General features: G+C 43.7%; 1 protein-coding gene across 1 annotated transcript in view; it reads left to right on the top strand.

The window, feature by feature from the left end:
• Positions 1–8846, top strand: part of tspan33a (tetraspanin 33a) — a 42399-nt gene extending 33553 nt beyond the window's left edge. The window contains exons 7-8 of the mRNA XM_073066851.1: positions 118–279; positions 7529–8846. Of these exons, the coding sequence (XP_072922952.1) occupies positions 118–279; positions 7529–7630 (264 nt within the window). The 3' untranslated portion in view covers positions 7631–8846. The remainder of the gene's footprint in view (positions 1–117; positions 280–7528) is intronic.
• Positions 8847–12400: the final 3554 nt, after the last annotated feature.

Genomic DNA, 12400 nt, shown 5'->3' with positions numbered 1-12400 from the left:
TTTCAGGACAAAGAAGATCAGTACGCTGTGTCTGAGATGGGGGGTGGGAGCTTGCCTTCTCCCTTGGTAGACTGGCTATCTTATCATCTGACCCATTTCTTTCTGTATTCACTGTAGAAAGTGATCAATACCATGTGTGGACAGGGCATGCAGGACCTGGAGTATCTGGCTGCTGAGGAGTTTATCTACACCAATGGGTGTATCGACAAGCTGGTCAACTGGATCCATAGCAACCTCTTCCTATTGGGAGGGGTGGCCCTGGGCCTTGCTATCCCACAGGTCAGTGCCTTCCCTGTCAATCTCAGCAGGCCACTCTGCCCCTCAAACTCATTCCACCGCTCTTAGGTCATGGCTCTTTGTGTTCAGTTCTATTTCTCTGCCTTGATCCCCCTTCCTTTAAAATTAGGGTAATATTTTCCATAGGGTTTGGGGGGGGGGGGGGGAAATGCTCCATATTTCCATTGCCCTGCATATGGAGGGTGGCTTCCTCAGTTCATCCCTGATAGGCTCACCATGAATTTCCAGATCACTCTCTCTTGTTAAAAACTCACAGGAGAAACATCCTCTCTCCCCATCCTCTCAGCGTTCAGTGTTCCATAATTTCCTGTTACCAACTCCATTTATCAAATAAATTCCTCAGATCACCCCTCCCTACCTCACACAAAATTCTAAACTTAAGGCTTCTTTTTGGTTCAGTTCTGCGTTTTTCTTCTCAGTTGTCGTCGTTTAACAACAGATTCCAGATGGTTTAACGTGATTTCCAGTACACACATGTAAAGGAGAACAAAATAATTTATTTTTATTTATTGAGATGGAGTGCAGATAGGCCCTTCGAGCGCTTGGAGCTGCTCAACAATCCCCTGACTTTCCTTTTACAATGGATAATCAACTTTTATATTACTGGTTTCAAAAAGGGATTAGATATATAGGAGATTGTTTTGAAGGAGGTATATTAATGTCATTTGATCAATTAAAGAATAAATATAAAGTATCAAACAACACTCTTTTTTGTTACTTTCAACTAAGGGCTTATTTAAGAGAAAAATTAGGTCAAACAATGTTATTACCGAAATCCAATGAAATAGAAACTTTAATTCAAAAAGGAAAGATTAAAAAATTTATCTCTTGTATGTATAATTTGATTCAAAAACAGGCAATTAAACAAGGAGTCCATAAGTCAAGACAAAAATGGGAAAGTGATTTGAATATTAAAATTGAAGAAAAAAATTGGTCAAGACTATGTCTTGAGAGTATGACAAATACAATAGATGTCCGGTTAAGATTAGTGCAATACAATTTTTTACATCAATTATATATTACACCACAAAAAATAAATAAATTAAACCCAAATTTATCTGATCAGTGTTTCCGATGTAACCAAGAAATTGGTACTTTTTTACATTCTACTTGGTCTTGTTCTAAAATTCAACCTTTTTGGACAAATTTAAGAGTTTTATTGGAACAAAATATTGGAATACAACTTCCACATAATCCAATATTACTTTTACTAGGTGATATTGAAGGGATAAAACCGATATCCAAATTGAATAAATATCAGAAAGAATTTATAAAAATTGCATTGGCAGTAGCCAAAAAAGCTATTGCAGTGACTTGGAAATCGGATACATATTTAAGTATAGATCGTTGGAAGGATGAAATTTATAGCTGTATTCCACTTGAAAAAATTACTTATAATTTAAGAGATAAATATGAAACATTTTTGAAAATTTGGCGCCCTTATTTACAAAAGATAGGATTAAATATATAGGTGCTCCGAAGATGAAATAATTGGTTACTTGGGGAAAGAAATAAATATATATACTAAAGTTATTATGAACTCCGTGGAGCATGTGGGGATCTTCCGATATCCAGGCATTCCTTTTTTTTCTTTCTTTCTTTTTTTCTTTCTTCTTTTTTTTCAATAGGGATGTTAGGGGGAGGGGTTAAGAGGAAGGGGGATGGGTAACACATATTTTCTTTTTCACACACTTTTATTCTGTAACTATTTGAAAACACAATAAAAAAAGTTTTTAAAAAAAAACAAAAAACAATCCCCTGACTTACTCAGGATCTGACGTAGTACAAAAAAAATACAAAAGATGAAGAACAGAATAATAAAAACAATAAATAGAAACATATGAGATAATTTATATATGTATGATGTCCATAAAGTGACTCTAGGCTCAGGCATGTCTGTACTTAAGGTGACTCTGACAGGAAATGATAAAGTAGTGGTGGCAGGGGGTATAGAGGGGAGTGTTAGTGGGTGGGAGTGTTGATGAGTCTTACTGCTTGATAAAAGTAACTGTTTTTGAGTCTGGTGGTCCTGGTGTGGATGCTAGTTAGCCTCCTCCCTGATGGGAGTGGGACTGGTGTTTGTGTTAGTTAAAAACAAAACTAACTCTCAGTTTACTTGGGCTGCGCAAGTCTAGGGTGTACACACTCCGGTCCCGCCAAGTCTGTGAGATTGAGATGGCCCTCCCACCCCAAACCCCGGTTTGTGTTGATGCCGTGTAATTTGCTACCCTGTTATGAAATAATAGACAGCACACTGCATATGATTAAAGAAATTATATTTATGTATGTTAACGGAACTAAAGGGCTAGTAAAGAAAAAGAAAAAAGCAAAAAGGTCCCTTTATGATTAAACAGTCAAATGTGCACAATTTGGATCTAAACTCTTCCAAAAGTCATATTCACTGATCCTCAGTCAACCTCAAATCACGGTCCCCCACCAGGTCGAACCCTACAACCGGTTCTTCCCACCATCTTCTCTCTCCATTTCCTGCCGAACAAAGAGCCCAGCTCACACCAGAGTCAGGAGCACAATAAAACCCGCTCCCCTGATTGGACAGCACCCATTATCTCTAACCATAACCCAAACACTGCTTCTACAGCAAAACTGTTAAGTTAACAGTGAAACCTTTTCCAGGGTGTTACAAAAATATTGAGGCAAGTGTCCCACCTTCAGTTTCTATAGTCAAGAGCAAAGAGCAGATAACACACTACATTCATAGTTGTCTGTTGTTATCCATGTTCTTGCTGATCCAAATTTTATTTCTGGAACCTTCTCCCACCCACCAGGTAACATCACTGACTTGTATAATCTCTTGAATAAATACAATTGGCCCATAGCCTTTGTGCAAGATCCACATATCCAAAACAATGTTCATGGATGATATTATTCTTGGGTTTCATCATTATGAAGGAACATTTTTAATACAGAATTTTTGAAATTCATTTTTAGGGTTATTACCATGTAACTGAGTGATTAAGTTTTGTCTAAAGTCAAGACCACAAGCTTAGTCTGTGGAAGTAAAGTCCTCAAAACTTATCTCAATTCTTAATTGGGAAATCTTTCCTTATGACATTTATTAAGTGAAATATTTTGGTCTCTTCAGAAAGTTAACATTAATCGTGTGGTGGAGTATTTTCAGGGCAAATGTTGCTGTTCAGGTTCCTCACCATGGGCGCTTTGCTTTCTTTTCCCTTTCCTTCACTCTCGTGCCTCTCCAGCCCCACTGCTGGAAATGCTGGCTGCGTTTGGGGTGGCATTGGCTGCTTAAAAGGAGCAAGTTTGGCATAGGGGTCAGCGGGTAGGTGGGGAAAAGCGATGCCAGCCCAAACGTTCAGTAGCAGTGATGGGTGCAGAATGAACAGGAAATTACCCAGCAGCCCTCCGCAAGGAATTGGCCATCTATAGCGAGGTTGGGGAGACAACAGTGCCAGGGATGGCAGAGTAATGTGGCAGCTAGTGCAATGGCTTTACAGCGTAATTGATCATCAAGTGGGGTCTGTAAGGAGTTTGTAGGTTCTCCCCATGACTGAGTGGGTTTTCACCGGGTGCTCCAGACTGTCCTTACATGCCGAAGGCATACGCTTAGAGTTGCATTAAGGAGTTATTGTGACACTTGCAGGCTGGACCCAGCTGTGTGGTCATCGATGCAAATGATGTATTTCACTGTATGTTTGGATGTACGTGATGAATAAACTTTCAATCTTTCATATTGAAAGGTCTTACTGCCCTTACGTCGCTGGTGTTTAGGGCAGCAATGAAGGTTCTCCATCTCTGTCTGTCCATATCATTACACACAGATGTAAAAGGAGTCTTCTTTGCTGTTTCCACAACAATCTTTTTTTCTTGACTGGTTACGGTTGTTGGTCCTGAGCTGAACCCCAAACCTGGAGGACTGGTGGGCCACTCTGAGTCTGGCCTCTACCTGTTTGGCGTGGGTGACCCTACCAAGAGTCAAAGCACCATACCCTGATTCCAGCCAACATAGATCTCTGGGTCACTGGGGCACGCAAGCCTCCAAACCCAACACCAAGGTCGTGGTCCTCTTGGAAGTTTAACGATACATTAATTTTCATTTATAAAACATCCTTCAACTTGCAATGTCTCAAACAGCTTTATAATCAAGAGCTTATAAAATGGTCAGTTGTTGTGCAATAAGAAAAATTTGGCACCTAAGTTGTATCCAGCAAGGTCCTGGAAACAGCAACTAGGAGAGTGTTATTGGTTAAATATTAAATACTGGCCAGGACACCAGTGAGAACTTCTGCTACACAAAATTGTACCACTCAGGAGTTCAAACAGAGCCTAAGCACCCTGGCATGGCAGTGCCACACCTAGGAGAACAGAGGGCACCATGATAACATAGAACATAGAAACCCTACAGCACAATACAGGCCCTTCGGCCCACTATGCTGTGCTGAACACGTACTTACTTTAGAAATGACCTAGGGTTACCCATAGCCCTCTATTTTTCTAAGCTCCATGTACCTATCCAAAAGTCTCTTAAAAGACCCTATCGTATCCGCCTCCACCACTGTTGCTGGCATCCCATTCCACACACTCACCACTCTCTGAGTAAAAAACTTACCCCTGACATCTCCTCTGTACCTACTCCCCAGCACCTTAAAATTGTGCCCTCTTGTGCTAGCCATTTCAGGCCTGGGAAAAAGCCTCTGACTATCCACATGATAAATGCCTCTCATCATCTAATATCTCTTTCAGGTCACCTCTCATCCTCTGTCTCTCCAAAGAGAAAAGGCCAAGTTCACTCAACCTATTCTCATAAGGCATGCTCCCCAATCCAGACAACATCCTTGTAAATCTCCTCTGCACCTTTTCTGTGGTTTCCACATCCTTCCTGTAGTGAGATGACCAGAACTGAGCACAGTACTCCAAGTGGGGTCTGACCAGGGTGCTATATAGCTGCAACATTACCTCTCGGCTCCTAAATTCAATTCCATGATTGATGAAGGCCAATACACCCTACGCTTTCTTAACCACAGAGTCAACCTGCGCAGCAGCTTTGAGTGTCCTATGGACTCGGACCCCAAGATCCCTCTGATCGTCCACACTGCCAAGAGTCTTACCATTAATACTATATTCTGCCATCATATTTGACCAACCAAAATGAACCACTGCACACTTATCTGGGTTGAACTCCATCTGCCACTTCTCAGGGCAGTTTTGCATTCTATTGATGTCCCGCTGTAACCTCTGACAGCCCTCTACACTATCTACAACACCCGCAACCTTTGTGTCATCAGCAAATTTACTAACCCATCCCTCCACTTCCTCATCTAGGTCATTTATAAAAATCACAAAGAGAAGGGGTCCCGGAACAGATCCCTGAGGCACACCACTGGTCACCGACCTCTATGCAGAATATGACACATTTACAACCACTCTTTGCCTTCTGTGGGCAAACCAGTTCTGGATACACAAAGCAAGGTCCCCTTGGATCCCATGCCTGCTTACTTTCTCAATAAGCCTTGCATGGGTACCTTATCAAATGCCTTGCTGAAATCCATATACACTACATCTACGGCTCTACCTTCATCATTGTGTTTAGTCAAATCCTCAAAAAATTCAATCAGGCTCGTAATGGAAAGACCTGCTTTTGACAAAGTCACGTGGAATTTCCTAATCAGATTATGCCTCTCCAAATGTTCATAAATCCTGCCTCTCAGGATCTTCCCCATCAACTTACCAACCACTGAAGTAAGACTCACTGGTCTATAATTTCCTGGGCTATCTCTACTCCCTTTCTTGAATAAGGGAACAACATCCGCAATCCTCCAATCCTCCGGAACCTCTCCCATCCCCATTGATGATGCAAAGATCATCACCAGAGGCTCAGCAATCTCCTCCCTCACTTCCCACAGTATCCTGGGGTATATCTTGCCGGGTCCTGGTGACATCCAACTTGATACTTTCCAAAAGCTCCAGCACATCCTCTTTTTTAATGTCTATGTGCTCAAACTTTTCAATCTGCTGTAGTCATCCCTACAATCGCCAAGATCCTTTTTCATAGTGAATACTAAAGCAAAGTATTCATTAAGTACCTCTGCCATCTCCTTTGGTTCCATACACACTTTCCCACTGTCACACTTGATTGGTTCTGTTCTCTCACGTCTTATCCTCTTGCTCTTCATGTACTTGTAGAATGCCTTGGGGTTTTCCTTAATTCTGCCTGCCAAGGCCTTCTCACATCCCCTTCTGGCTCTCCTAATTTCATTCTTAAATTCCTTCCTGCTGGCCTTATAATTTTCTAGATCTCTATCACTACCTAATGTTTGAACCTTTCGTAAGCTTTTCTTCTTGACTAGCTTTTTAATAGCCTTTGTACACCACGGTTCCTGTACCTTACCGTCCTGTCCCCTTGTCTCATTGGAACCTACTTATACAGAACTCCATGCAAATATCCCCTGAACGTTTGCCACATATCTGCTGTACATTTCCCTGAGACCATCCGCTCGCAATTTGTACCTTCAAGTTCCTGTCTGATAGCTTCATATCTCCCCTTACGCCAATTAAATGCTTTCCTGACTTGTCTGTTCCTATTCCTCTCCAATGCTATGGTAAAGGAGATAGAATTGTGATCACTATCTCCAAAATGCTCTCCCACTGAGAGATCTGACACCTGACCAGGTTCATTTCCCAATATCAGATCAAGTACAGCCTCTCCTCTTGTAGGCTTATCTACATATTGTGTCAGGAAACCTCCCTGAACACACCTAACAAACTCCACCCCGTCTAAACCCCTTGCTCCAGGAAGATGCCAATCAATATTGGGGAAATTAAAATCCCCCATCACAACAACCCTGTTATTATTGCACCCTGTTATAACGTAGTGATTAGCGTGACGCTATTACAGATTAGAGCCTCAGAGTTCAGAGTACAGTTCCAATGTCATCTGTAAGGAACCCGTACATCCTCCCCATAGAATGTGTGGGTTTTCTCCGGGTGCTCTGATTTCTTCCGGTTAGTAGGTTAATTGTTTGTTATATGTTGTCTTGTGATTAGGCTAGGGTTAAATCGGGGATTGCTGGGCAAAGAAGCAGAAGAGCATATTCTGTGCTGGTGCTCGATAAATAAATAACGTGCTTAGGATTTGAATCCATCAATGGGTTTGTAGATACGAGTGAGCCACAGCCAAGCTGCTTTGAGTGGTGTGGACTCTGTACAAATCTGTTTATCTGTTTCTTTCTCTTCTCTCCTTGGCTGCTGCTTCCAGCTGGTGGGAATTCTGCTCTCCCAGATCCTCATCAATCAGATCAAAGATCAGATTGAGCTCCAGAAGTACAACTGCCAGCACAGAGCAGACCCCTGGTACTGAACACACTGTCTCCGTCCCCTCAGAGTGGAGAGGCTTCGCTGCCCCGAGTTTGGATGAATATAATTGCTCAGACAAGACTGCGGTCCATCGGGATCGACAGATTGCCACTCTGTTCTCAGTGGGTTGCATGTGTTTTGTCCACTGGATGTGCAGGTGCTTTGAACTCAGTTTTAAATGGATCATCCCATCCCATCTGCTGTGAGATAAACCTGCCTGTTTTGCAATACCTGTGGTTCTGTGCTGGTGTCTCTCTGCTCCAAGTATGAAGCACGGTGTCCCATCTAACCGCGATACAGTCGCATTTCTCTTCTCGTTCAGTTCTTGGTGAACTTTCATCTGTTACAGTTGGGTTTATCAGTTCCCGTTGCTTGTTGCAGTCAGTCGTCTGTTCCTGTTAACCCGTTCATTAGTGTTGCTCTCGTTTACTGTCCTGTTGATGGAAGTAGGACGATGTGGGATGGGAACAGCTAATGTCACTGTGGGGGATTCCCAGCCACGTAGTGTAGCAGTTAGTGCAACAGCTATAACAGCTAGTGGTGTTGAATTTCAGAGTTCACCCCGAGCCTCTATAAGGAGTTTGTACGTCCTCCCTGTGGAATGCAGGGTTTTCCCCCGGGTTCTCCGCATTCCGCCCACAGTCCAAAGACGAACCTGGTAGGTTAATGATCATTGAAAATTGTCCTGTGGTTGGGTCAGGGTTGTCAGGGCTGCAGGGCGGCATAGCTCGAGGGTTCGGAAGGGCCTGTTCTGCATTGTATTTCTAGATAAATGAAAACAATCTTTACCCATCAAAGACACAAGCGATTCTGCAGATGCTGGAGGAGCTCAGCTGGTCAGGCAGCAACTGTGAAGGGAAACAAGCCGTCAATGTTTCGGGCTGAGACCCTTCGTCAGGATGTATGATGCAAGGTCTTGGCCCAAAACGTTGACTGGTTATTACGCTCCATAGTTGCTGCCTAACTTGCAGACTTCCTCCAGCATTTTCTGTGTGTGTTGCTCAAGAGATACCGATCAAAGGTGGTTTGGTTCAAGGCCATTGTGCTTTCTGGCCACCCTCTAACTGTAGAGAGGAAAGTACTTGGTGATATACAGTTGATGTTTTGAAGAGTCTTGTTAATATGTATGTGCACATGTTGGGATATAATCTTAATGTCTAATGTAATTTTTTTGGTAAATGATATTTTTTGTCTTTTAATAAAAATAACATTAACCTGTGGTGAAGTGTTCTTCAGCAAATTTGTTCTACAAATGATTCTGTAAGCAGGTCACAGGCTGTAACACCAGGGCCCATGATTATCCCTGGGCCTTGGTTCATTTTAAAGGGCTGATGGGTAATACCTTCCCAGATACCGTTCTCCTCAGCCACAGATTGTAGGGAAGTCAGGCGGATATCAAAGGTCAGCTCACTGTCCAAGCTCGTGTGAGGAGATACCAAAAAGGCCTAGAGTAGTGTGAGGGATTGGGGGTGGGGAGTGTGGGCAAGGTCATTAACAAAACCTACCTGTGACAGTCACATGGTCAGCCACTGCACAGTAGCTCCCCTCCCCGGGACTGCTGGACAGCTCGGTTAGCTGCTTCCCGTTCAGAAGCTGAGGTGGGGACACATGGTAACGTAGCGGTTATTACAACGTCAGTTCCACCACTGTAAGGAGTTTACACATCCTCCCTATGACAGCTTGGGTTTCCTCAAGAGACTCTCGTTTCAAAGACTTGTGGGTTAGGATGTTAATTGGTCACGGAGGTGTAAATGAGCGGCATGGGCTGGAAGGGCCTGTTACTGTGACGTATCTCCAAATAAATAAATAAAGGAGTCTCTGTTGAAAGTGGAGAGTTTAAAATTTGGAGACGGGAGCCTATCCCCGTTTATAAATTAAAGTCCCCTTAAAAAAAATCCACATCTTTCCTAAAGTGATCAGACTCCACCCACTGCTAGTTTTGAGATGGTAGCCCCCTCCCCACCCCTCTCTCAACCAATTGTTACTGGAGAGTGTTGGAACAAAGGTGATTGTTGCGTTGATAACCAGATGAAAAGCTGAAAGGCTGGGTGGGAGGTCAAAGATCAGCCAGGCCCCGGCTTCCTACATGTTTAAAAACAGGCCTCTGTTTATCTGTTGGCAGGCTGCTCCACACACCACAAAATATTTCAAACAAGCTCTTGTTTAAATGTGTCTCTTTTTCCATGATGGATATTGCAGGAGATGAACTGGCAATTAAATATACAAGTCTGCCTGTCTGCACAGGGACTGAGGGTGGAGGCCCTGTCTGTGTGTGGTCCCAAAGACTTGCCAAGGCGGGCACTCCCAGCAGACACGAGTGCTCCACTTGTTTATTGCTGTCAGCTTGAATTCAAAGTCCTGTCCTAAAATGTTTTAGTCTTGGCTCTTCCCTCCCCATTTGCTCCCCTATTTTGAACAGGGAGAGAGAGAGAGAGAGAGGCAGGAAGAAAGCTGGAACTGCATCTCCAGACACTGAACAATCTTATACATGGGGAGATGGGGTGGGGGTGGGGATGGTGGGAGCATGGCAACAGTCTGCAGTTCCCCATTGACGTCAGTGCAGAGTTCCCCGCCCACCAACCTTGTCAGGAAGGCAACGTGATAGAATTACAACACAGTAAATAATCTCCCCTGGCTATGGAAATCTGCCACCCCCACAAGTGTAACTCTTGCCTGTGGTGTTTTGGTACCGAAAAGTGTTTACTCTCTGCTAATCCTGAGACTAATTATATAGTACCTCCATTGACTGGCAAATGAGGTTATTGGAATGCTGGGTAAATAATCTGGGCAAATGCAAGTGTGTGTGGATATTCTGAGATGTGAGCTCCACTTCCTTGTGGAGGTGGTAACTTTACTTCCAAGCTCTTTCCTGGAATGTTAAAATATAAATTACTTTCAGGCCAGCTTGTATACATTAATCAGTTTTAAAGCCTTGCTTAAAATAGCTCAGAATTTGCTACGCTAAGCCTTGCCTTGAATGAATAGCCGGCTAGTGGTGAGGCAGCATCCGCACCGGACTTCGAGGCGAGTGGTATCGGGTTCGAATCCGGCCGGCTCCGCACACACTTTCCATCCATGCTGGTTCGAGCGCTGAGCAGGCAACTTGACCTCATACACAAAGAAACAAGACAAAATGCTAAAGGAATGGCAAGTTTGTCTCCTGATGCACCACGGGGTGTGGAGACGAATAACAAGAACCGATGAATGCCACCAACTGCAATTTCTTTTCGACCTTCTGAGCTGGAGCCGACAGAAATGGCGATCATAATTTTTATACTGCCCATGAAGATGAGATTTCACTTCTCCACTTCTGCATTCTCCCAGGATATATTTGTGTTGTGATCTTTGGATAAAATAGCAGAGAACAAGAGTGAGAGTCTAGGCTGCCAGTTACAGTCACCTCCACTCATCTGATTCCATCACTTAACTGGAGTCAGATGGGACAAGGTGGGAGGAGCTGGCAACTTTTTCCCTCCAGAATGAAGCAAAGTAAACAGGGCCAGACCTGGGCTGGGCCCATGTGTTGCATTACCACCCAATCCCTGTTGTAGAATGATCGTGTTGATTTAATGCGACTCCATTCTTTACCCTAATATGAAGGACAGAATGCACAAAGCACAATTAAAACAAACATTTTTCATACCTGCTGAACGTACAAGTGCAGCTCATGGGGAATCTTCTCTCCTGCCTCCGATGTGTTTTGGGTTTTCAGAGTGTACAAGGCAGCCAGGGAACTGCAGAATCTTTGGGGACCTTTCTGCTTGTGGTGGGAGCAAATCGGAGGACTCCCAAACTCCCTGGAAACTTATTGAAAATTCCAGGTCAAATCCAAGGAGTTCCTGGGTGTGATTGTATTTAGCCACTGCTGCTTCCTAGGCAATTTCCTGAGATTCAAGATGATTTCCTTCAGATCAGTTTCTGGGGGTGCAGAGGCAAATGGGGTCCACAAACTCTTTCACAGGAGGGGCAGGTGGCATGTGTAACTCAGCAGGAACATGTCTGCTTTCCCCTCCTGGAGAAACTCTGGCGGCGGTCTGTACTCCCTTGTGGACTCGGCTCTGTACTGACCCATCACAGAAGACATCACTAAGCTCATCCTGGTTCAGGGGTGTCAAACTCATTTTAGGTCACGGGCCGGATTGAGCAAAATGCAGCTTCATGCGGGCCGGATCAGTTGGAGGCGTGCGAACGCAGCTTTCGTTGCCTCCATTTTTTCAGCCTGCTCTCATGTGTCTCAGTCTCTGCTATAACTACAAAGTGTTTCACTTTACAAATTCCGTTTCTTATGAAGAAGACTGCCGAGCAAGACTGCCGAATAAACACTAAAAACCCTGAAAACCTGGTACCTGAATAAACTCAGCATTAGCCATATCATACGCCATAGGCACTTCGATTACTGGGGCCAGCTTTAATAGTAATTAGATATTATCTTGCGGGCCAAAGATAATTCCACCGCGGGCCGGATTTGGCCCGCGGGCCTTGAGTTTGACATATATGTCCTGGTTAGCAGGAGAGTTATTGCTTACCGAGTAATACTGTTTCTTTCATTAAATTCTGGCTATACCTAATCTAGAACAACATGGGTTTAGGAGGGGCGTTGGGGAGACTTAAAGGCTTTCAAATTGATGAAAATATGTCATGGTGTGACACCAACTGGAAAGTTTAATATAATTGCTCAAAGAGTCAGGAGGTGAGGTCTAAAACTGATAACCTACAGTGGGGGGAGGAAGGGAGAGGGACGTTTAAAGAAAAAAAGGAGAAGGAGACGGGGAGG

This window comes from Hemitrygon akajei, chromosome 14 (assembly GCF_048418815.1).
Source record: "Hemitrygon akajei chromosome 14, sHemAka1.3, whole genome shotgun sequence".
NCBI lineage: Eukaryota > Metazoa > Chordata > Chondrichthyes > Myliobatiformes > Dasyatidae > Hemitrygon > Hemitrygon akajei.
This window is presented reverse-complemented; position numbering and strand designations above follow the sequence as displayed.